The sequence below is a fragment of the Carettochelys insculpta genome, chromosome 14, assembly GCF_033958435.1.
Source record: "Carettochelys insculpta isolate YL-2023 chromosome 14, ASM3395843v1, whole genome shotgun sequence".
NCBI lineage: Eukaryota > Metazoa > Chordata > Testudines > Carettochelyidae > Carettochelys > Carettochelys insculpta.
In genome coordinates, this window is record NC_134150.1 from 6,546,289 (window position 1) to 6,570,240 (window position 23,952).

The window sequence follows — 23,952 nt, forward strand, 5'->3', positions numbered from 1 at the left end:
GGATATTTCTTATTTCAAATTAAGGCTGCAGTGTAGACCTAGCCTGGGATGGTCCTGCAGTGGAGGACTCCTCTGAAAACTGAAATGCCTTTTCCATAAGGAGTTTTAACTTCAGCTCCCTGTTCCTGAGAGACTGCCCTTTTAGCTCTGGCTGGTGAAGCACTTTTCTGTGAGACTGAACCAGGCAGCAGACACAGTGAGAATGTCTGGATGTTACAGACTGCTTGTAGGAAGACACCTCTCAGAGCTGAGTAGCTCCAGCCATGAGGAATGTAGGGGAAGGATTTTCTTTTCTTTCTTCTCTTTATCTGAAAAAAAACCAAAACAAAACAAAAAAACCAAAAACAACTAGTCTTCTAAATGCAGGAGCGGTGGGGTGGGGCTGCGGGGGAGAGGCAGAGTTCTCTGTCAATTTTGCTGGGTTTTTTTTAAACTCCTAAGGGAGTTAAAAAGGAAACATTCATAATCTTAGACTATTAATGAGAACAAAGAATGAGGAAACCAAAAATAGCTACTCTGTGGTGTTCTGCTTCTCTGGAAGATATATGGTTGAGATGTCTTTGTGGTTATTTATGCACCAGTTTGAGACATACAGTCTCTGTATAATCGTGGTGTGATTGTGCCCAGCCTTGTCAGTTGATATAATACTTATGTGCCACAATGTCTGTGAATATTTTGATGGTTTTGTGATGAATTTAATGGTTGGAAATTTTTGCAAGCTCTGCACTGTGCTCTTAGTTGTAGGATGTTTATGTGAAGACACAATTCTTGTGCTGTCTAGCGTCCCTGTACTGAATACTGTGCCATATGGTCTCCCAGGCCTTGTAAGGATGCACTGGTTTTGATTGTTGTGTTGGGCTTTTTGAACGGGATTTCAGTGCATACATTTGTTGGTATGAGCCACCATTTCAGGGTAGATTATACTCTACAGGGCATGCCTAATTTTTTGTTTATGGAGTGCCTGTGTGGTTTGCACATGGCCCATAGCCATTCTTGCAGGTGTCATTTTAGTCTCGCATGTTGAGACCACAAATGTTGTGGCAGACATGTGCCCCAGAAGCTGAAGGCATTATCTTGCTGTGACTTGGGGGCTTTGCATAATTGTGATGATGATCTGTTTTAATGCTACGAACTGAGGCAGTGGCAGCTTTGCATTGGCCTGGATCATGTCTAGATGTGCCCCTGTGAACTCCAGCTGTTGAGAAGGTAATAGCTGGGATTTTTGAAAGTTTATTTGAAAGCCTCTGTTGATTAGAACCTGACTGTGGCTTGAGTAGACATAGTTGCTTCTTTTGGTGAAGATGCTATATAAGGTAATTGTTGAAGTAGGGGAATATTTTGGTGCCCCGTTTGCATAACTGCAGCTGCGACTGCAAATATCTTCATGAAAACCCAGAGTACTGTTGTGAGTCCAAAAGGAAGGGCATGATATTGGTAGAGTTTCTGTTCAAGGGTAAATCTGAGACACTTGAAATGCGCTGGGTGTAGAGAGATGTGGAAGTAGGCATCCTATAAGCTGAGGGACAACAGCCAGTCTCCTTTGTGTAATAACGGTCGCCAGTGTTATCATTTTGAAGTGCTCATGCCTGATGTACTTGGTACATTTGCCCCTGTGATGCACAGCAACTACCACCAGGGAATTAGGGGTGGGATGAGTGAATAAAAATTTTGCCTCTTTGGTGGTACATAATGTTTTCTGTTGGCCCTTTTAGCAGTGGGCTGTATTGAGGTAGGGGTTTACCATAGTTCTCTGACGAAATCCACAATGGCCTCATTTGTTGGGAGGGATACTTTGCTGCATGGGGAGGCATGGAGAATGTTGGTTAGGTTATGTTGAGGCTCAGGTAGCTCAGCTAGACGTATTCCCAAAGAATCAGCCACCATTTAAAAAAGTTCTTGAAATTGTCACCTGCCATTGGTGGCTGGGGCATCATTATTATTTGCTGAGAAGGAGACGATATTAGTGGGTAAGATGCTGTCCTGCTCTGGTTACTCTAGTTCCTCTGGTTCTGCTCGGGAGGAAGGAGATTAAGAGGGTGATCCAGTGTGGTGTGGTGTGGTGGGCTTTGCAGCAGACTGCACTCATGGTTGGTACTGTTTCCAGGAGTTCCAGCATGGCCATATGGGTGGCATCAGTACTGGAGCATCCAGGGATATGGTGGTCACTATTGCCTCAGTACTGGTGGAGGCAGAGAAGGCTGCCTGGGGGAAGAGTGTCAAGATGTGTATAATGCTGGTTTGAGGTCTTCGTCCTCTGCAGGTAAGAACAATGGTACTGAGCTAGCTGGCATGGTGATCGTTGTACATACCTTGCATAACAGCGTCATGTCAGTATCAAAGAGCAGTGTGCCGAGTACCGAAGTCAACATTAAGTCTCATTGGCTACGTCTACACGTGAAGCCTACATCGAAATAGCTTATTTCGATGAGTAACATCTACACGTCCTCCAGGACTGGCAACGTCGATGTTCAACTTTGACGTTGCGCGGCACCACAACGAAATAGGCGCTGCGAGGGAACGTCTACATGCCAAAGTAGCACACACCGAAATAAGGGTGCCAGGCACAGCTGCAGACAGGGTCACAGGGCGGACTCAACAGAAAGCCGCTCCCTTAAAGGGCCCCTCTCACACACAGTTGCACTAAACAACACAAGACACACAGAGCTGACAACTGGTTGCAGACCCTGTGCCTGCAGCATGGATCCCCAGCTGCCGCAGCAGCAGCCAGAAGCCCTGGGCTAAGGGCTGCTGCCCACGGTGACCATAGAGCCCCGCAGGGGCTTGAGAGAGAGTGTCTCTCAACCCCTCAGCTGATGGTCGCCATGGCGGACCCCGCTATTTCGAAGTTGCGGGACGCGCAATGACTACACGGTCCCTACTTCCACTTTGAACGTCCAAGTAGGGCGCTGTTCCTATCCCCTCATGAGGTTAGCGACTTCGACGTCTCGCCGCCTAACGTCGAAGTTAACTTCGAAATAGCGCCCGGTGCGTGTAGCCGTGACGGGCGCTATTTCGAACTTAGTGCCGCTACTTCGAAGTAGCGTGCACGTGTAGACACGGCTATTGGGTGGTTAGTGGTAGCGGTACTGTGAATGCCAGTACTGGAGTCTGTGATGGAGTCAGTACCATGTGCCTGGAAACTGATGGTACTGAAGGTCTCGCTGCAGTCAATACTTAAAAGTGTTAAAGTATTTGGTGCCAGTGCTGATTTGGCTTGTGGTGGCTTGTCAACAGTCAGTGCCAATTTTCTTTGGTGCCAGAGGCACAAAAGTGGCAATATGCTGCTTTGGCCACACGCTGGGGATAGAAATAGGCTTGTCTGTAGCCTTTTCCCCTCGGGCATTCTGAGTGCCTGAGGGGCCCGGTGCCTTAAGGTCCAGAGTGGACTTTGCCAGCGTATCTAAGGCAGTCTTTTTCACTGGAGAACAGGTTTTCTTGGGCTGTTCTCCATGGGCCAAGGCTGAAAGCCTATGTTTTGTCACCAGCATTGTCTTGATGGTCCTTGATTGAAGGTGGCTGCTGTTGACATTTGTCTCGGTAGGGTCTTATCCTGGTCTAAGGGACTTCTCCATGAGCATCAGTTTCAATTGGAGAGCCCTGGCTTTCAAAGCTCATGAATGAAGTTTTTTGCAGTGCGCACTTTTTTGGGTCACAAGTTCCTCACCCAAGCAATGGACGCATTGTGAATGACCATCATGGGAATGGAAAGCCGACATGTAGAGCATTGATTAAAGTCTGGGGAGCCAGGCATGGCTGGTGACTATTGGCACCAACAGGCGCTAAGGAAAATAAATTTAAAAAAATGTAGGTTTTTTTTTGGTTAGGAATGAAAATGAATGGGGGTAAGACAAGAAGAGCTCAAGGCAGGAAAAAGAGATGTTGAAGGGAGATAAACTTGGAGTTGTTGAGGCTCTAACCTAAGCTAAGGGTGATAAAGAAGGTAGTAAAGAGGGATGGTGGGCAGTATGCAACAGTTAATGGCCGCTACAAGCACAAGCTTCATGCACTGCCGGTGGGATACTGCTGCTGAAAAAATCTCTGATTGTAAGTGCTGGGCACCCATATACCTTATGTGGAGCACCCACGGTGACACATCCTGAAGGAGAACTTAGCTGTTCCCATGCAATAATATGCTCCTAATGAGTTGGGTGTAATGCTTCACATCCTGCATTGCACTAGAATGGGGTTTGCAAGTGCAGTACCTTATGAATCAGTTCAAATCTGTGTGTGATGAGGTACTCAGAGCAGGTGTGGGAGGAAAGAAGTAATCTTACCACATAGATTTTGGAGGCTATGAGATTAGTGGAGCCATGAAATTGTCTTACCATTGGACTTTCTCCCACATTTCCCCTCCACAGTGGTACAAAGGAAGCAAAGTTCTAGAATGAACCTCTTGCATAAATTCCTACAACCTTGTCCCCTTGTTCAGCAGGACTGTGATGAGGAGGGACCAGAGCTCAGAATCGCAGGGAAGCCACACTTAATTTTGGTACAAGGCTGCCACTACAGAGTAAAAGAGAAGCGTAGAAGAGAAGAAATAGTTCCACTTGGTACAGCTTTCTTCTGGCTCCCACCATAGTGGCAGAAACTTCAGGCCTGTTGTTGCTGACTGACTTATTTCTCTAAAAGATCTCTGGATATAGTCCCAATTTTTTTTTCAGGTTAGGGAAAGCCTAACAACAATAAAACTGTGTGTTCTCTTCATCTCAGATGTCCCTACCAGGTAAATATTTCAATCTTGTTTTAATATTTTAAATGGACTGAAAAGTCTCAACTCTCTGGGCTGAGATTTGTTCCATGTATAAAAAGTGTGATAGTGGGGAAGGGGAGAGAATTCATCATCATCACAATTCTTTGATAAGTGGCCCTATGACAAATGGTCCTAATTCTGTGTGCAAAAATATAGACCTAAAATTTGCATGCATGAACACAGTATTTCCGCACACTTTCCGTATATAATTATGAATATCTGACCTTACAGTCTTAACATACCATATTGAGAAGTGAACCAACTTTATTTTCAGTGAGTATATTTAGTAAAGTATTTTCTGGAAGATACACACATGGAAAATGAACAACTTAGCAATGCATCGCCTTACTAACAGGATTTTTTTAGACCAAATAAAAATAAATATAACACATCAGATTAAAATTAAAGAAATAAATGAACTACTAATTATAAACACTTAACTCTCCTATTTTGAGAAAGACGTGAGAAATAATTTCTGGAAAGAAATCTCAATTGACCCTTTAAACCTTAACTTACCTGTATTTCCAAAGGTGCTGAGTGCTCACAAGACATTAACTGCAATGAGAGCTGTAGGCTCTTAGCACTTTTGAAAATCACATAAAAATCATATGGTACTTGTGGATTAGTTGACAGCGCCTCTCTTCTGAATAGCAATGGGACATGGTTTTGTCTGGCATCACGCACAGAAACACTGCACTTTAATGCTTTGTTTCTGAGAGCAATACTGTTACGTTGGCCATGAGTGGATGGCTTCATGATAAACCCCATAGTCCTCAAAGGCAGTCATTTTATGAATGACATCACAATAAGTGTAATTTTTGGTGTTTTACTGAGGGATCCATAACTATTCTGGGTATTTTGGGAGAAATCACAAGTAGTGGGCCAGATGGTATAGTCCACATTTGGTTCATTTTTATTCATTGCTTAATCTAATCCATATTCAATGTCTTCATTCTGTTCTTGTGATTTATGAGTGAATCCCCCATTCTCTGCCAGGTGCTCCAGCTTTTTGGCCTCAGTGCTATTCTCTGTTAAAGTATGAAAACAAGTGTAATTGTTAATCAACTTCTGTACTGGAAAAAGAAATAAAATGCAATTTTTAAAACCAACTAGGAATGTTTGCACAGAAATAATCACAGAATAATCCTCTACATCTCAACCTATTAGCAGGGCTGGATTAAATCTCCTATGGGCCCAGAACTGTTAGGGTTTGTGGGGGACCTGTATAAAAGCCCCTATCCTGTGATCACGTGTGGAAGTTGGGAGGCTTGGGGATTGCCCTAGGCTCTGGGTTGGGGCCAAACAAGAGTGGTTTTGCAGGCAGGAGGGGGCTCCATGCTGGGGCAGAGAGTTGGCATGCAGGAGAGGGTGAGGGTTCTGAGGATGAGGGGTTTGCGGTGTGGGGGCGGGATCAGGGCAGAACGTGAGTGTGCAGGGTCTGGATAGGAGTTAGGGTGTGGGACGGAGCTCACGGCTGGGATAGCTTTGGGGTGAGCGTGGGACATTTGCTCAGGCAGCTCACATTTGGTGGCGCAGTGGGGCTAAAGTGGGCTACCTGCCTGCTGTGTGGGCTACCTGCCTGCCAGGCTGCTCCCAGAAGCTGCCAGCATGTCGCTGGCTGCAGCCCCTCGGTGGGTGGTGGGGATGGTGGCTCTGTGAGCTGCCCTCGCCTGAAGACATCGCCCCCACAGTTCCCACTGGCTGTGATTCCCAGCCACTGGGGGCTGTAGGGTCAACACCTGCTGGTGAGGGCAGCCACATGGAGCTTCAGTGACAGCATGCTGGGCTGCATCTCCCTCCCTTTGTCAGGGGCCACAAAGACACGACAGCAGCCAGCTGCTTCTGGGAGCAGCATGGAACCCCAGTATGCAGGCAGCCTGCCTGAACCCAGTGCTGCATTGCTGGACTTTTAGTGGCTGGGAGATCTGTTTTGCAGGGTCACACTTAGCCTAGGGCTCTGGGTGCAGCCCTTAAAGCCTTTGCCTGCATTCATCATATTAGTATCTCAGTACCATATAAACTGGGTGATTACCATCTCAGTACAGTATAAACTAGGTGAGAAGAGAGCACTAGAGGGTTTCCTCAGTCCCTTCTTCCTCCCAGACCTAACCATCTGAGGTCAGTGATAATGGATGAATCACCTTCCTTCAAAGCACAACAGTCATCTCCGATTTTACTCTTGTTTATCTGCTTTTTTTTCCTTCTTTTAAATTCTGTTAGAACAATCTTACCAGGGCTGGAGTGTATAATGTGACCTTCTTGGTTGTCCACTTCCTCTGGGGTTGGATCATCCACTTTACTGTAGGCTGCTGATATCTGTATATTATCTGTTGGTTCAGCAATAATCTCTTGTATCAATGGTTTCAAAGATTTGGCTTGTTTAACTTTGGTCCCCAGATCTCTCTCCAGAATCCAAGGTTCCACTAAGTTTTCTATAAAGGGTCTAGTGGTCTCCCTTTGACTATCCTCAAGTACCTCACATATATTTGAAAAGATGGCTGTTGGGATCTCTTCTGTTGTTGCATTCCCAAATGAGGTTTTGTTTTCCTCTAATATAGAATCCTTGTCATCACTCACTTCAGATATGATTTCAATCTTTGGATGGCATGCTTGCTATAAAGGTAGACAAGATAATGGAAAATAATCTCTTACTACAGAAAACTAAGGGATGGACAATTACAATTCAAAGTCAAATTTCTGCTTTCAGATTTCCGTGACAGTTCTGTTTTGATACTCTGCTTCCCTACCACACATAGAACATGCACTTCATACAGAGATTAAGGAAAGCAGAAATATCAGGGTTTCCTGGTGGACAAGGGTAAAATTTTTGCCTGGCATAGCATAAACTAATGATAATACAGTAATAATAATAAAGTGAAGGCAAACTTGATTAAGCAGTTTTCACTTTTGGAAGCTCTGCAGCCTGTAAAACTTTCTGATTATTTTTGTGAGTAGCATCTAGAAACTACTATTGGCCATGTCTACACTAGCCCAAATCTTCGAAATGGCTGTGCAAATAGCCATTATGAAGATTACTAATGAGGCACTGAAATGCATATTCAGCGCCTCATTAGCATGCTGCCGGCCATGGCTCTTCGAAATTGCTGCTTTTCGCTCCCACACGGCTTGTCCAGAAGGGATCCTTTTCAAAAGGACCCTGCCAACTTCAAAATCCCCTTACTCTTATAAGCAGACAGGGATAAGGGGATTTTGAACTTGGCGGGGTCCTTTCAAAAAGGACCCCCATCTGGAAAAGTCGCGCGGCAGCAAAAAGCAGCAATTTAGGAGAGCTGCAGCCGGCGGCATGCTAATGAGGTGCTGAATACACATTTCAGTGCCTCATTAGTAATCTTCCAAATGGCCATTTGCATGGCCATTTTGAAGATTTGGGCCAGTGTAGACACGGCCATTAAGTTTTAAGAGAAGCTTATTTTCAACAATATAAATTCCTTATATATCCTGGCGTCAGCTACCAAACTGAAGTACTGATATTATACCTTTCAGAGTTTTTTAATTAAAACAAACCAAACAAATCAAAGCTGTGTAAATGACAAAGCAGTTGAGGTTATTTCTGCCTGCTTCATTTATGGAGTGGGGCTCTTTGGGCTCTGTGCTCTTTTTCAACCTTAGAGGAGAGGTTTCCATGGCGTGTTTCTGGCTGTCTTGTTTGGGGCAGACTCTTCTCCAGGTCTCCATTGGTCCTGATCAGCCCACTCGTGGGTCACAGCTCCCCAGTGAATCAGCCTGTTGTAAGTCTGGACAGTTGCATTAAAGCTCAGCAGTCACATGATGGTAGGGGGGGTGGAGAGGATGTGGAAGAAGACCAGGGTACAGTTGGGGCTACCAGTGTGGTGGCAGCAGCAGCATGGGATCTCTGTTGGGAACTTTTAGTTAGAACTGGGGTACTGGGGTAACCCAGGATGATGTCATGAAGCACTGATGAAGTGGATCTTCTTTTTGGGCTTGAGTACCTGAATGGCAGCAGCGTCTTGCACTTGCCTTTAGCCCAGGTGGAGTCAGAATGCTGGTTGGCTGTCCATAACCCAGGGACAAGTGAGAGAGGTTAGACAATTGCCCCAAGCCTGGGGGATGGCTCTGGTAGAGATCTTCCCCACCAGCACTTGTGAGTAAATCACAGTGTAGTGTGGGAGGCAGGTGTCCTAGAATGTGGGCAGCTCCTCAGTTTCTTTCTATGTCATATGACAGGTGCCATGGGGTCAATACACTGCAGGGGAGGGAGCCATTTGCTTATTCGAATCCAATGTACAGGAATGGGGATAAGTTTGGGCTGACAACCACCATTTTTATTTAAACGGATGAAAGGTTTTTAGGCTGAATACAAACTGGGCATCCTTTGTATGAGCTACTATTCTTTGCAGGAGGCAAAACTGGGGAGTGGACCTAATTCCAAAGGTCTCTGTAAAAAGGAGGGGATAATGCTGGCATGGCAAATGACGCATGGGACTAGTTACAGTACTGGGCTGATCTTGCTAGTTTTTCTCCCTATTTGATTTTATGTTGGGAGTTTGCCGACAAAACTCAGCTTATCAGCCAGCAGAGTTATACCTCTCCATAGGTGTAGCACCTCTGTCAACAGTGTTTTGTCAACGGAGTGCCTGTGTAGATGCACCTGTTGACAGAGAGGGCTTCTGGTTCACCAGGCAGCCCTGTTTGAAGAGTTCCCTGTCAGCCGTTCTGTGGAGAGAGGGCAGGGCCGTCTGGCTGCTCTCTGTTGACAGAGCAGATTGCTCTTTCAATCTGCTTTTGTGTGTAGATGCAATTTGTTGACAGAAGTTTTGCCAGGAGATCCCTTTTGACAGTGATTTCTGTTGACAGAGGCGTCTCATGTAGATGTGGCCTAGAAGAATAATTAGGAAGAAACTCACCTTTCTGATTGAGTATTCCCCTTCTGGTGAGAATTCACTAACATCTACATCTTCTAAATCAGGAAGTTCCTGAAGATCACAAAATAGCATATCAATGGTACAGCCAGTTTCTAACCTTCTAAAAACAAAACCTCATTTGAAACCTGAGTTCTAAAGCTTCTAAAATTGAAACTCTAAGTCACAGGTGTCCAACCTTTTGGCTTGCCTGGGCCGCATTCAGTGAAGATAGTCTTGGGCCGTGTACAAAATATGTAATATAGTTAATGTATATAAATCACATAATAATGTTAAAAGTTTACGATCTTGTGGGGCCACATTACTAGCTGTCCAGGGCTGCATGCGGCCCGCGGGCCGCAGGTTGGACACGCCTGCTCTAAGTAAAATTTTTCAGTATTATGTTGACCTCCCACTCCAAAATGGCAGCCTAGTCAGAATAACAATAGTCTTAGGCTGTGTCTACACTGCAAGATAAAGTCAAATTTATTTATATAGATTTTCTAATACTGTAATTGATAAGTTTGATTTTGACCATCCTCACTTCCACCGTGCTCCCCACAAAGTCGAGTCATTGCTGCCACACACAAATTGGCTAACATCAACTGTTGCAGTAGTGCATTGTGGGAAGCTATGCCACAGTTCCTTCATCCTCATAGCATTCTGAGTATGCTTGCTGGGCTTTACATCATCTTCCCCCATTGCATATTCATCATTGCCCTCCTGATCCCTGAAAATATGTTGATCCCTGGAAATAATGCAGAGACCCTCAAAGTTAGAAGAAAGAATTTTTGGTTTCCCCACACATTACATTGCCAGCACAGGTGCAACAACTGTATTCCCAACTGGCCATCCACTGATGATTGCATGCATGTGATCCCTGAAAATAGCACAGGGACCAGGAAAGTTTTTTTTTTAATTGAGAAGAATGTAGGAAGACTTTTTGGTTCCCTTGTTCATTATGTTGCTACTGGAAAGGGTATTTGGCTTTCCAGTGTGCTATATGGCTGCCGTGCAATGACTGTGTTCTCAACTGGCCATCCACTGAGTATTCCACCTCCCATCATTGCAGAAATGTGATCCTGCCCTGAAAATAATGCTGGGGCCCAGAATGTGTTTTAAATTGAGAAGAATGTAGGAAGAAAGAATTTTTGGGCTCCCCATACACTATATTGGGGTTGGGGAGAGTCTTAATGTGGGGTCCCAGGCTGTTGGTTGAAGTTAGAAGAAAGAGGATAGAAAAGTGCAGGAAAAAAATAATTTTGGTTTTCCCCCTGTCATCAGCAAGCCCTGCTATGGGCAAAGTGGTGGAGTGTAGTGGGGAGGCCAATTGAAGTGTTCCCTCCCTGGTGGCTGCAAGCCCCTTAGCCGCTAGGGGAGACTTTTCCCTGGTGGCAGCATACCCAGGTATGGGCCAAGTGGGGGTGGTGTCAGTGGAGAACCAGTTGAGCTGTTCCTTTCCTGGTGGCAGCAGCAAGCCCTTTAGCTGCTGGGGGAGACTTTTCCCTGGTGGCAGCAAGCCCCAGTATGGGCTGGGGGGAGTGGGGGGGGGTCAGTGGAGGACCAGTTGAGGTGTTCTTTCCCCAGCGGCAGCAAGCCCCTTAGCCGCTGGGGGAGATGTTTCCCTGGCAGCAGCAAGCCCAGATAGGGGCTGGGCGGGGGAGTGTGGTTCAGCATAGAACCAGTTGAAGTGGTCCTTCCCCAGGGGCAGCAAGCCCCTTAGCCACCAGGGGACACTTTTCCCTGGTGGCAGTGAGGCCTGGCATGGGCGAAGAGGGGTGTCAGTAGTTGGGGGGGCCAGCTGGGGTGGTCCTTCCCCACGGCAGCAGCAAGGTCCCCAGTACTTTAACCACTGGGGAAATCTTCCCCACGGCAGCAGCAAAGCCCAGAATATCTTTCCTGCCCTTGTAGCCCTAAATGCGCAACTGGCAGCATGGTCAGCACCAAACGGCAGGCACAGCCTTTTATTGAGTTGGGTTGGGGGCTGCCACATGATGTGGCTGAGCGTGGAAAAGACCCAGACTATGCAGTGCCTGTGGGGCAGGGGAAAGGGGTTCACACACAAATGTAAACAGCTGAGAAGAAGTTTCTCAGCATGTTGTGCAAACACGACCCCCGCAACAGCCTTGTTGACATGTGGTATGGCGGGCCAGGGGCCGGCACCAGGCAGCTCAGAAGAAAATAACAAGTGTACAGACAGAGCCATGAACTCCCTGCAGGAGCTATTTGAATGGGTAGATGCACACGCACCACTACCAGCATAGAAACAAAAAGAGAAGTTACTCACCGTAGTAACGGTGGTTCTTCAAGATGTGTCCCCGTGGGTGCTCCACAATAGGTGTCGGGCTCGCTCGGCGCCGCAGATCGGAATTCTTCCAGCAGTTTCTCCTGGATCGCGCATGTGCCAGCGCGCGCCGCTCCCTTGCACGTCCCCGGCCACGTGCGTGATCCGGTCCCCGCCAGTTCCTTGACCAACTGCCTTGGATGCTCCTGAAAAACACTAAACAGAGATCCGAAGTGGGGAGGATGGGCGGGTGGTGGAGCACCCACGGGGACACATCTCGAAGAACCACCGTTACTACGGTGAGTAACTTCTCTTTCTTCTACGAGTGTCCCCGTGGGTGCTCCACAATAGGTGACTACCCAGCAGTAACCCAAGTAAGGAGGTGGGTAATCGGTTTATGTGCAGCTTGCCCCCGAAAGTACTGCTGTCGACAGACGGGTGTCCTCTTGGTATACCCGATGTAGTGCATAATGTTTGGCGAAGGTGTTATAGGATGACTAGGTCGCCGCTCTACAGATGTCCTTTAACGCGATGCCCTTGAAGAAGGCTGTTGACGGTGGAGTGAGCCCTAGGCGGGGCCAGCAAAGGAGTCTTTTGAAGTTCGTAGCACATTTTTATACAGGACACAATGTGCTTTGAGATTCTCTGTGAAGAGAGACCCTCTCCTTTTGACCTGGGAGCAAGAGAGACTAGAAGTCTGTCCGTTTTCCGGAAGGACTTAGTTCTGTCTATGTAGAAGGCCAATGCCCTCCTCACATCCAGGAGATGTAGGCGTGCCTCCTTGCTGGAGCTGTGAGGCTTCGGGTAAAACGAGGGTAAAACGATTGGTTCGTTAAGGTGGAACTCTGAGGAAACTTTTGGAACAAAGGCTGGGTGCAGCCGTAAAGTTACCGCCTCCTTTGAGAATACTGTGCAGGGTGGCGTTGCCATAACTGCTGCAAGCTCACTCACCCTGCGAGCTGACGTAATTGGAAGGAGGAAGGTTGTTTTTATCGTAAGGAGACGTAGGGGAACTGTGGCTAAGGGTTCAAACGGTGGGCCCGTTAGCGTGCTGAGCACCAGGTCCAAGTTCCACGATGGTGGAAGCGGTTTCCGAGGGGGGTACAGGTTTACCAGCCCCTTCAGGAACCTGGTAACAATAGGATGGGCAAATACCGTGGGCCCCTCCTCTGCATGCCGAAAAGCAGATATAGCAGCGAGGTGGACTTTTAGCGAGGATAGGGAAAGCCCGCCCCTCTTGAGGTCCAATAAGTATTCTAGTATTACAGGTATAGGAACGTCAAGGGGAGCTAACTGCTTGGTGGAACACCAGGCAGTGAATCGAGTCCATTTCTGCTTGTAGGTCTTCCTGGCGGAGGTCCTTCGGCAACTTTCCAGGACTTGTTGTACTCCCTCCGTACATGTGCTTTCTAGGGAGCTGAGCCATGGATTAGCCATGGTTGTAGGCGCAGACCTTGAGGGTGTGGGTGCACTATGGACCCCTGGGCCTGCGTGAGTAGGTCCAGCGCCACCGGAAGGGGGAGCGGTGGGCGGTCTGACATGCGCAGAAGCAAGGGGAACCATTGCTGTCGATCCCACATTGGGACTACTAGAATCATGCTAGCTCTCTCCCTTCTGGCTTTCTGCAAGACCTTGTGGATGAGCACTGTGTGGGGGAAACGCGTAAAGTAGGGGGCTCTTCCATGAAATCATGAATGCGTCCCCCAGGGACCCCCGCCCCAATCCTGCCCTGGAGCAGTACTGGGGGCACTTCTTGTTGTGCTGAGTGGCAAACAGGTCGATCTGGGGAAATCCCCATGTGTGAAAGATCGGTCGTAGCAGATCAGAGCGGATCTGCCATTTGTGCATGAGTGCGAAGCGCCTGCTCAGCTGGTCTGCTTTCACGTTGTGAGCGCCTGGCAAATACAAGGCTTTCAACGTTATATTGTTGGCGATGCACCAGTTCCACAGCCGGACTGCTTCCGCACATAGGGCACGGGATTGGGCTCCCCCTTGTCGATTTATATAAAACATAGTGGAGGTATTGTCTGTATTGATCCCAACTACTTTGCCCTGTATGTGGTCTCGAAAATGTTTGCAGGCGTTGAACACTGCTCTGAGCTCCAGTATATTTATGTGCATTGACTGTTCCGCAGGGGACCATAGTCCTTGCGTCACCTTGTTGCCGATGTGTGCTCCCCATCCTATGTGGGAAGCGTCGGTAGTAAGAAAAATAGAGATTTGTGGTTGGTGAAAGGGTACCCCTGTTAGCAGGTTCTTGGGGTTTCCCCACCACTGCAGGGATCTGCGCACCTCTGTCGTGGGCGATACCACCCTGCAGACAGTGTAGGATGCCAGTTTGTAGATGCTCGCCAGCCAATGTTGTAGGCTGCGCATGTGCAATCTGGCATTTTGCACTGCAAACGTCGCCGCCGCCATGTGGCCCAGCAGCTGCAAGCACGTTAAGACCGGCACCATGGGGCTGTATGTAATGACTTGCACCAGTGAACTGATGGCGCGAAAGCGGGCGTCGGGTAGATACACCCTTGCTGTAATAGAGTTTATACGTGCCCCTATAAACTCTATGTCTTGTGTGGGGTCGGTCTTCGACTTCGCGAGGTTGATGACTAGGCCCAGCGAAGAAAATGTGTCTGCTGTTACGCATATCATGCGTAGGACCTCTGCCTTCGAGGCCCCTTTCAATAGGCAGTTGTCCAGGTATGGGAATATAAATACCCCCTGTCTGTGCAGGTAGGCTGATACCACTGCCAGGGTTTTGGTAAAGACTCTGGGGGCCGAGGATTGGCCGAACGGGAGAACCTTGTACTGGAAATGCTCCTTGCCGACCATAAAACGGAGGAAGCGCCTGTGTGCCGGGTGGATCGTTATATGAAAGTAAGCATCTTGTAAGTCGAGGGCTGCAAACCAATCTCCATCGTCCAGTGCCGTGAGTATGGAGGCGACTGTGATCATCCGAAAATGTTGTTTGCACAAGTACTGGTTGAGGCCCCGAAGATCTAAGATGGGCCTCCAGCCTCCTGTTTTCTTCTCTGTGAGGAAGTAGCGTGAATAAAAGCCTTTCCCCTGGAATTGCTCCGGCACTCGTTCCACCGCCCCTATGAACATAAGATGGTCCACCTCCTGTTTGAGTCTCGCCTCGTGGGAAGCGTCCCTGAGGTGGGGCCTGGGAGGAGGTTTCGGCGGTGGGAGCGACTGGAAGGGGATCGCGTAACCCGTGGCTATGATCTCCAGTACCTATTTGTCTGCGGTGATCTTTTGCCATTGGGAGTGAAACGGTCGGAGGCGATGATGGAACATGAGCTGGGAATGGCATTGCGCGATGGTAGTGATAGTGCAGCCCTTGACATGCCCGTCAAACTTGTTGCCTTTGGGCCTGCCCCGAGGATGCACGGCTTTGTTGAGAACGTCGCCTGGGAGTTCTGTACTGTTGCTGCTGTTGATGTCGCCCTTGGTCGTAGCTCTGTTGGTACTGAGCACACTGTGGTTGGTACGGGTATCGTCTTTGCTGAGGGTAATACTTTTTCTTCCTATATGGAGGGGTATAAATACCCAGAGTTCTAAGTGTAGCTCTGGAGTCCTTACTGGAGTGGAGGACCGAGTCGGTTGAGTCTGCAAACAACTTCTGCGTGTCAAAGGGAAGATCCACAATCTTCACCTGCAGATCCCTCGGGATACCCGATGTCTGGAGCCAGGATTCTCTACGCATGACCACTGCTGTAGCCGTTGAGCGTGCCGCCGTGTCCGCCACGTCCAGGGCGATCTGGACTCCCATCCTCGAAGCTGCGTAGCCCTCTTGCACAATTGCCTTTAGCACCGGCTTCTTATCTTCCGGAAGCGAATCCATGAGAGAAGTAAGCCTGGAGTAATTATCAAAATTATGGTTCACTAGATGTGCTGCATAGTTTGCCATTCTCAATAGCAGGGTGGAGGAGGAATATACCTTCCTGCCAAACAGCTCTAGCTTCTTGGCATCTTTGTCTGAACCCCCCGATTTGTACTGAGAAGTCTTTGATCTCTGCTGAGACGATTCTACCACCAATGAGTTTGGTTGTGGGTGACTAAAAAGGAACTCCATGCCCTTCGCTGGGACGAAGTACTTCTTATCCGCTCTCTTGTTCATAGGCGGAGCGGAGGCCGGGGTCTGCCATATGGTAGTGGCTGACTCCATAATGGCTTTGGTGAGCGGGATAGTGATTTTGGATGAAGCTGGGGGTCTCAAATTTTTCAGGAGTTTGTGATGTTTCTCCTGCACTTCTGCCGTTTGGATGCCTTGCGTGAAAGCCACCCTTTTAAACAGCTCCTGAAACTGTTTGAGGTCGTCCGGGGGAGCAACGTCCCCGGGGGCCGTGGCCTCGTCAGGGGAGGATGAGGAGGAACCACTAGGGTAAACCTCCCTCGAACTCTCAGGTTCCTGTGGCCGATGGTACATCCGCTCGCTGGAGGATTGTGAAGGAAAGTCTTGGGGTTCTACAATTAACTCTTCTTGAGATAGCTGTGTTTCCGTCCCCAGCCGGGAGTGTCCACGGGGGTATTGGATGGCAGGGGGGGACCTGCCTCTAGGTGTAGGCCTGGGGTGTCTGTGTCCAGCATGATAAGAACGACCATGGCAGCACGGGCACGGGTCCGGGGATGGAGACCTGGACTACTCTCGGGGTGCGTACCCCCGATATCTGGGAGAGTGAGATCTCCGCGACGATACAGATAATGGTGAAGCTGGTTTGTGATAGTACTCCAAGGGATCCAATCCCAGAAAGGGCGAAGGTGGCCCAAGCCATGGTGACGTAGGTTGGAGGAATGGAGAAGGAGGCTCTGGATAGGCCGGTGGAGACCCAGATCTTCTGGGTGGCGTGTGCAGCATAAGGGGAGGGCTTGTTGATAGCAGCATTGCAGCCCTGTCCGGAGAAGGGCTGCGGTGCTGGGATTTTGCTCTTGCCTTTCCCCTCCCCTGTGGGGCTGGCACCGCCCCCTCCCGTGCCGGGGATCTCGGCCCCACTGTCGGCGCCGCGCTCGGCCCGCTCAGCTGCGGTGCCGCGTGGATAACGTCCTCTGGTGCCTGCAGGCTCCGTGCCTGTTGGCCCTGCACCGCTGGTGCTGCAGGGGTCGGTGCCGCCTGTGGCGGTGCCGCCAGTTCCGGCGCTTGCCTGGCCGCCACTCTCGGTGCCGTGCGTGCCAGCTGTTTGGTAATCGGAGGCTCAGCCTCTGCCACGTGCACTGCTGCGCTGCCGCTTGTTTGAGTATGTGGCTGGGGGCTGTGTGCTCCGCCCGTCCCGCTCGCTGAGACCGCTGGCAGGGATCAGGCTGGGGAGAGCTTCCTCCGTTTCTGCACCGACGGGGTGAGGGAAGCTGCCTTCCTTTTGTGGAGCCCAGAGGGCCCTTCTGGTTGAGGCCTCTCCGGCAAGTCGGGCTGGAGAGCCTTATCGAACAGGAGCATTTTCAGCCTCATTTCTCTGTCTTTCCTGGCCCTGGCTGTGAGCTTAGCACAGTGGGAACACTTCTGGGTAACGTGTCATTCCCCCAGGCACCGAATAAATTCGCTATGCCCATTGGAGGCCGGCATAGCTTCGCGGCAGGACTCACACTTTTTAAAGCCTGAAGAGGACATCGTGGTGAGTCTTTTTGTTGTTAATAGGGCACTTAGCACTTAATTCGTGCCTGTTTACCCATCGTGGACACCAGCCTGCAGCGGCGGGAGGCCTACTGGCCTTCACGTCCACGCGTCTTCTCTGCTCCTCTCTCTCTTTTTATTATATATTTTTAATTTTTTTTTTTACTCTCTTGCTTTCTCTCTCTTTTTTTTTTTTTTTTTTAGAAAGAAAAAAACAACAATTTACATGTAAAACTCTAGCTAATCTGACTCTGGCCGTAGCCTGAGCGGATTCCATCTGCAGCCGATGGCGGTTGAGAAGGAACTGGGGGGGACTGGATCGCGCACGTGGCCGGGGACGCGCAAGGGAGCGGCGCGCGCCGGCGCATGTGCGATCCAGGAGAAACTGCTGGAAGAATTCCGATCTGCGGAGCTGGGCGAGCCTGACACCTATTGTGGAGCACCCACGGGGACACTCGTAGAAGAAAAGCCATTTCTCAGCCTGTCATACTAGCATGAGCTCACAGCTAAAGGCTTGCTGCTCCCGCTTGGAAATTCACACTCTTCCTGTCACTGGACAGCAGTGGCCAAAGTGGAGCAGTGAGGGGAATTTTTGGTTACATACGGGACACCTCTGGAGGCTAATAAATTCACGTTAGCGATGTGGCACTTCCGCACTTGCCTTTAATTGAACTTCTGAATTCGAGCTTGATGCTATACTCGTCAGGTAACTGCAATTTTGTAATCTCAAGAGTACTGCACTCAAACTCAAGCTAATGGGCTTTACAGTGAAGACAGTCACATGGTAACATTGAGCTAAGTGATTTAAATTCAATTTTATCCCATAAGGTAGACACAGCCTGAGAGCGCCAAATCCTCTCTACTACTATGCAGTGCAGAGGTGAGCAAATGAAGGCCCAAAGGGATAAGACAGCTCTGACCTCTGCAGCAATATTCACTCCTGCATGTCAACCCACAGAAACGCATCTGCATGTCTACTGTCAGGTGGGGGGATCTCTGAGGGTATAGGCTGATCTGGGGTTGTCCAGGGGGCATCTGCACTGCATATGTGCCACGCAAACCCAATAGGTTTCTCGATAGAAATGTTATTGCTGATTCCTACTTCCCCTTTGTGACATTTACTCCACCTACAATGGGGAAATGCAGCATGGCTTCTGGATAAGTTCTATGGGGAATGGAAGGGAGGTGGGACTGAGGGAAATGGAGCTTCTTGCAAAAGGCTAAACCATCCTATATTGGTTTTACTGTGAAATTATTGCTTACATAAATGACTCACTGACATATATTTTTTCACCCAAACACTGCCATGATATAGGATAATTTCTGCAGTCCAACCAATATTTTCAACCCTATTTTTTTAAAAACTAGAGGCCCAGTTGCAGCTTCACTTGCAAGTGGAAGTACGTTCTAGTCAGAAATTTGTTGTAATACACATTCAAAGCGTATGGGCCAGGCTCTGTGTTGGTATGGTGGGGAGGCTCCATTGGGGTGCTGTACCAGCCCCTGCACTGGCTGGGGCAACCAGTGGGAGCTGTGCTGGTTCCCTCACTGGCTGCGGGAGGGGCTAGAGCTGGCATGGTGAGAGCAGCTCCATTGGGGGGGCTGGGCTGGGCCCTGTGCTGGATGGGAAAGGGGCTGGGGCTGGCATGGTGCGGGGGAGACTCTGTTGGGGGGCTGAGTTGGCCCCCATGCTGGGTGAGGAAGGGACTGGCATGGTGCATGGGGGATTTTTGGGAGTGGGCTGGGCTGGCCCCACACTGGCTGGAGAAGGGACTCTACTGGGGGCTTGGCCAGGCCCCACACTGTCCAGTGAAAGGGGCTGGTGTTGGTATGGCGTTGGTGGGGGGAACATGGTAGAAACTTGCCCGGACAGACAGACTGACGGACACTGTAAAAATAATATATATGATAGTTAATAGAGGGAGGTTACATTGCAGTTTGCTCCCTTAAGGTGTTAGTTACTCCTTAGTTGCCCATTACCTAATATAGATTAGTTATTTCATATTCATTTGTAAATATCACCTATTCTGTTATTGTAGTACTGTGTAAACATGAATTTACTCAAGTAATGCCAGAGCATTTTTTCTGCTGTTGCATACAATATACAATGCTCATTTTTGGCTCAGTCCCCCTGGCCTCTGCATGCTGTGCCGCTAAATTCAGAAAGCAGGTGTTAATGTAAAAATCTCTAATATGTACATCCATAGCTCATCGACCGGAAAAATAGTGTTCTCAAATGATTTACCATCCTGCTCTTCTTTTGTCAAAGGAAATAAACTAAGAGGGGAGAGAGCCAACACTGTAAAAGGGAATGGATGGCACTTCCCCTAGGCTACGTCTACACTACAAATAAAGTCAAATTTATTGCAGTTAATTTTTTAACCACTAGAATTTATAAAGTTGAAGATGAGTGTCCATGAATGTCTAGATATGGCCTTTGGCCATTTAAAAACCAGATTCAGGTGCCTTTTGAGCCTTTCCTTAACCAAAGTCCACACGGTGGTTGCAGTGTGCGGTATTCTCCATAAAATTTGCAAATCAAAGGGGGAAAATTTTATGCCAGTCTGGGGTGGAGAGGCAGATCCCCTGGGCAGTGCTTATGCTAAGCTGCACATAAGGGCAATCAGCAATCCATATGCAGAAATACCAAAAATCAGGGAGGCTTTGAAAAGAGCTTTACGAATGAGCAGACAGACATGAATTGTCTGCATTTAACTGTTGTGATACCACCCCCAGCCTCCACAATGATGTGTGCTTTACCTTTATGAAAGCACCTTCACCTGCAACCCAACCCTTGTGAAACAATAAATGACACTGTGGTTTTTCACAAACATGTTCTTTTTATTTGGGCGGGGGGTGAGGGTTAAGGGGTAGGAAAAAGAAGGGAATCCTGGAGTCACATGTGGCGGAATGTGAGCCTTTTGTAGTGTGGGAAAGTTCTGAGGGTGGACTGTGAGATTGTCCTTGCCCTCCCTTCTCCACATTCAGGGCTCCAGAAAAGTGGGGACAACATCAAGGGGAAGTAGGGCAACAGGGTGAGGAGGCTGTATAACTGTGACTTCTGTGGTGGGTGGCGTTCTGCAGTTCCAGTATAGACTGCAGGATGTTGGTTTCCTCCTTGACAGCCATCAGGAACTCTGCCAAGTCCTTGTTTCTGCACTGGAGCATGCTTTGCCGCCACTGCTGGTACCCCTTTCTGTCACCAGCGGCACGGGCTTGCTCCCTCTTTGCCCTGTTGAAGCTGCTGCAGGATGAGATCCTTTTGATCTTCTCCTGTGGTGCATTACAGCAACCTGGTCTCCCCAACTGGCTCTGCCTGTTGAAGACAGTTAAGGTCAAAATTTAGATAGTTTTTAAATGTGACACTAACACACTGACCCATACAATGAACACGCTGCAACTTTTGTTTTCCAAGGCCACTTTTGGCTTCTTAAGAATGACAGAACAGAACTCTGCAGAACAGAAGCTATTAGTTTTCCAGACCATTTCATTGTTGGCATGGTAAGATCCTGGTGGTTAAGGAGGTAGGGGTTGAAACAAAGCCCTGTAAAATATAAAGTGTGGAAAAATACTTTCTCAGAAGTTCCTCCTAAATCCTGTGCAGGGAAAAAGCCATTTAAAGCAGGGAAAGCCCATGCTGGACTTGCCGGTGTCTGGGAGCAGGGTCCACACAACCTGGCTGCCACATGGTGGTGATGGTCGGGGTTGAGTTTGCCAGCCACATGGCAGGCTGGGGATGGCGGGGATCAGCCCTGAAAAATGTGAAGTGTAGAAAAAAACTTTCTCAGTGGCTCCTCATAAATCTTTCACAGCCATGGGGATGTGGCGGCGGGGGAGCCAGTTAGCCCTCCAGCCATGTGCTGAAAGAGAAAAGGGCCAGGAGCCCGTCAGTCACATGGAGGCAGGAGACAGAGAGCCCACCAGCCATGTGGTCTGGCAGAGCAGTCCTGGGAATTTAAATGGCTGTGGAGCAATGCAATAATGTTAATCTTAATGACAAACTTTAATGAAACTTCCCATGCTTCTTCTAGGCTGCAAAAAGAGACATCAGCCTCCTAAGAATAACAGAGTGAAGAAGAAATATGCTCTTACTGTGTAAGCACAGGGCTAGAAAATTTGCCAGGATGCTGTGTGGTGCCATGATACCAGGTTACATAGTGGTTGCCTGGAGTGGCAAGGTGTGCTATCATGGAAGCCAGAATAAATTAGGCCTCCTCAAAAACCTTGTGTGAAAAATACAAGAGTATCTGGCTGACAGCTTTATGGAGAGCTCCGAAAGGGATAGCGCTCCATCCCCAGAAATATTAACAAACTGTTCTGAGGGGCATAGATCCACCACACCTAACCCATAACTCGCTCGTAGCAGTTTAAAAAATATGCTCAACAGAAGTAAACCTATATCTCAACCCAGTCACAATCCACTTGTAGCAGTTTAAAAAATATACTCACCAAAAGAGCCCTCTCCAGCATCACTGGACTCCGGAGCATCAGGTGCCAATGAGGGGACTGGCTCCGGGGTGAGGAAGAGCTCCTGGCTGGCACAATCAGCTTACTCAGGCATTTGCTGACTGGTGGTGTCTTCCTCTTCATTAACCTCTGCTGCCTACTTACCCTCTCAGCTCTCACTGCAGAGCTGAGCATGGTCTCCTGAAGAAAGTCAACCTTAACACCCCTTAAAATTGATCTAATGGTATTTGCAGTGAAGGTCACATTATAAAAGCAAGCTAAGTGCCTTAAAATTGACTTTATGCTCTAGTGTAGACGTAGTCCTAGTAAAGGTGTGAGGAAAGGGTTAGTGGAGTTTCCACCTGCGCCTCCAAGGAGAGGCATTTTTAATGTACCTCACATTATCACATTGGTAGAGTAGTAGGGGGAAATTAAAAATCAAAAGATAGACCAAAAACTTGGATTTTATGTTTTGTTTTTTTTTAAATCTCATGATTTCCAGTGTCCAACTTGTGATTTTTGACCTCCTAAGGTTGACTGCACTGAAGCAATAAGTATGCACTGGGTAATTTTTAAAAATGAAGGCTATTGCACTGGAGCATGTAGGCTCCTATATTCATTGTTCTTTCAACTCGTTACTGGTTGATAAAATTATGTGAAACTGCTGCAAGATAAAAGGATCGGCTGGCTGGCATTGGCACAGCCCCTTATGAAAGGTTCCTTCTACCCTTCCTGCTTAAGTCACTTCTAACTACCACTGTAAACCTTGTGATTGGAGTGCTAGGTACTTTGCTGTTCCTAAGGCTTCTCTCCCTTGGTCTCATTACTGTCCTTCTGACTGATGTCACTGTTGAGTGCGTTTGAGAGAAGTGCATTAGCATGAGTATTGGGTGTTGCTGCCAGAATGTGACTCCACTGTTAAGCACAGCTGGAAACAGTTGCAGAATAGAGTACTGTAGGGCAGTGGCATTTATGTTAGTGTTTTATCTGGGTCTTGTTTGTTTTTTCTGTATAGCTAGGAAGTCAATGTCAGAAGGAAACTTATGCAACAGAATGTTGTTATACTCCCATTCTCTCTCTCTCTTTTTTGCGGAAGATATAGAACTTATTTTCCATACATCACTGAGTTCTTCCACACATATGTTTGTCAATATAAATCAAACAAATCCATGAGAATAGTACTTAATACTTTTTAACCAAATATGAAGGCAGATACAAAGGGCTTGACATAGGGCCAGGTAGCTCTATGAAAAAAGGCCCTCATAGCCCAGATGATTTTCCCAATGAGGGTGCACACAATACTGAAACTGCTTTTAAGCTAGCTTTTGAGTAGCTTCAAAATATGCATTCTAAACTAGTATCTTACAAATTTCAGCTGAAGGGCTGAATCTGGCAAATATTCACTGCAAGACAAAGTATAGGGTAGCCAGTGGGAGTACAAGATAGTGAGCACTCCACAAGGCAAAAAGTGTTTTTTGGCCCTCCCTATGCCCCTAGGGAAAGAGAAATTAAATAACAAAGACACATTGCTATTAAAATTCAGAATCTGGTTGTAGTGTTTTGTTTAAGAGAATGCAGAGAGTGCTTAGAGAAGTAATAATCTGGAATTCTGGGTTTTGTAGCAGTATCAGAATTTTCATCTGTGAAAGTTAAAATATTTTTGTCTTTTTTGATTACTTTAGGTCTTCTATTGTATTACACACAGGCTGTGTCTAAACTAGCCCCCGCCATTTTGTTTTGGGAGGAAGGGGTTTTTAAAATGTGGGGAGTTCTTTTGAAAGGCCCCTGTCTATACTGGCGGCATGCATCTCAAAAGCAGCACTTTTGAAACGCGTGCGGCTGCCATTATGCTAATAAGGTGCTGCATATTCATGGCAGTGCCTTATTAGCATCTGCTGAACTGGCTCATTAGCATCCCCCTTTTGAAAGGCAGGGACTAGTGTAGCCATGGCCACAGAGAGATCTTTTTTCAATGGGATTACACATG

The 23,952-nt window shown here is 48.0% G+C and overlaps 2 protein-coding genes across 2 annotated transcripts in view; one reads left to right on the forward strand and one right to left on the reverse strand.

Annotated features, from left to right (window-relative positions):
- The window catches only part of HSDL1 (hydroxysteroid dehydrogenase like 1), an 86,582-nt gene that overhangs the window by 3,514 nt on the left and 59,116 nt on the right, over nucleotides 1-23,952 (forward strand). The gene's annotated exons all lie outside the window — the stretch shown is intronic.
- DNAAF1 (dynein axonemal assembly factor 1) overlaps nucleotides 5,006-23,952 on the reverse strand; it is a 55,957-nt gene continuing 37,010 nt past the window's right edge. The window contains exons 12-14 of the mRNA XM_075008814.1: nucleotides 9,637-9,705; nucleotides 6,982-7,363; nucleotides 5,006-5,778 (exon numbers count right to left, since the gene is read on the reverse strand). Coding sequence (XP_074864915.1) covers nucleotides 5,675-5,778; nucleotides 6,982-7,363; nucleotides 9,637-9,705 — 555 coding nt within the window. The 3' untranslated portion in view covers nucleotides 5,006-5,674. The remainder of the gene's footprint in view (nucleotides 5,779-6,981; nucleotides 7,364-9,636; nucleotides 9,706-23,952) is intronic.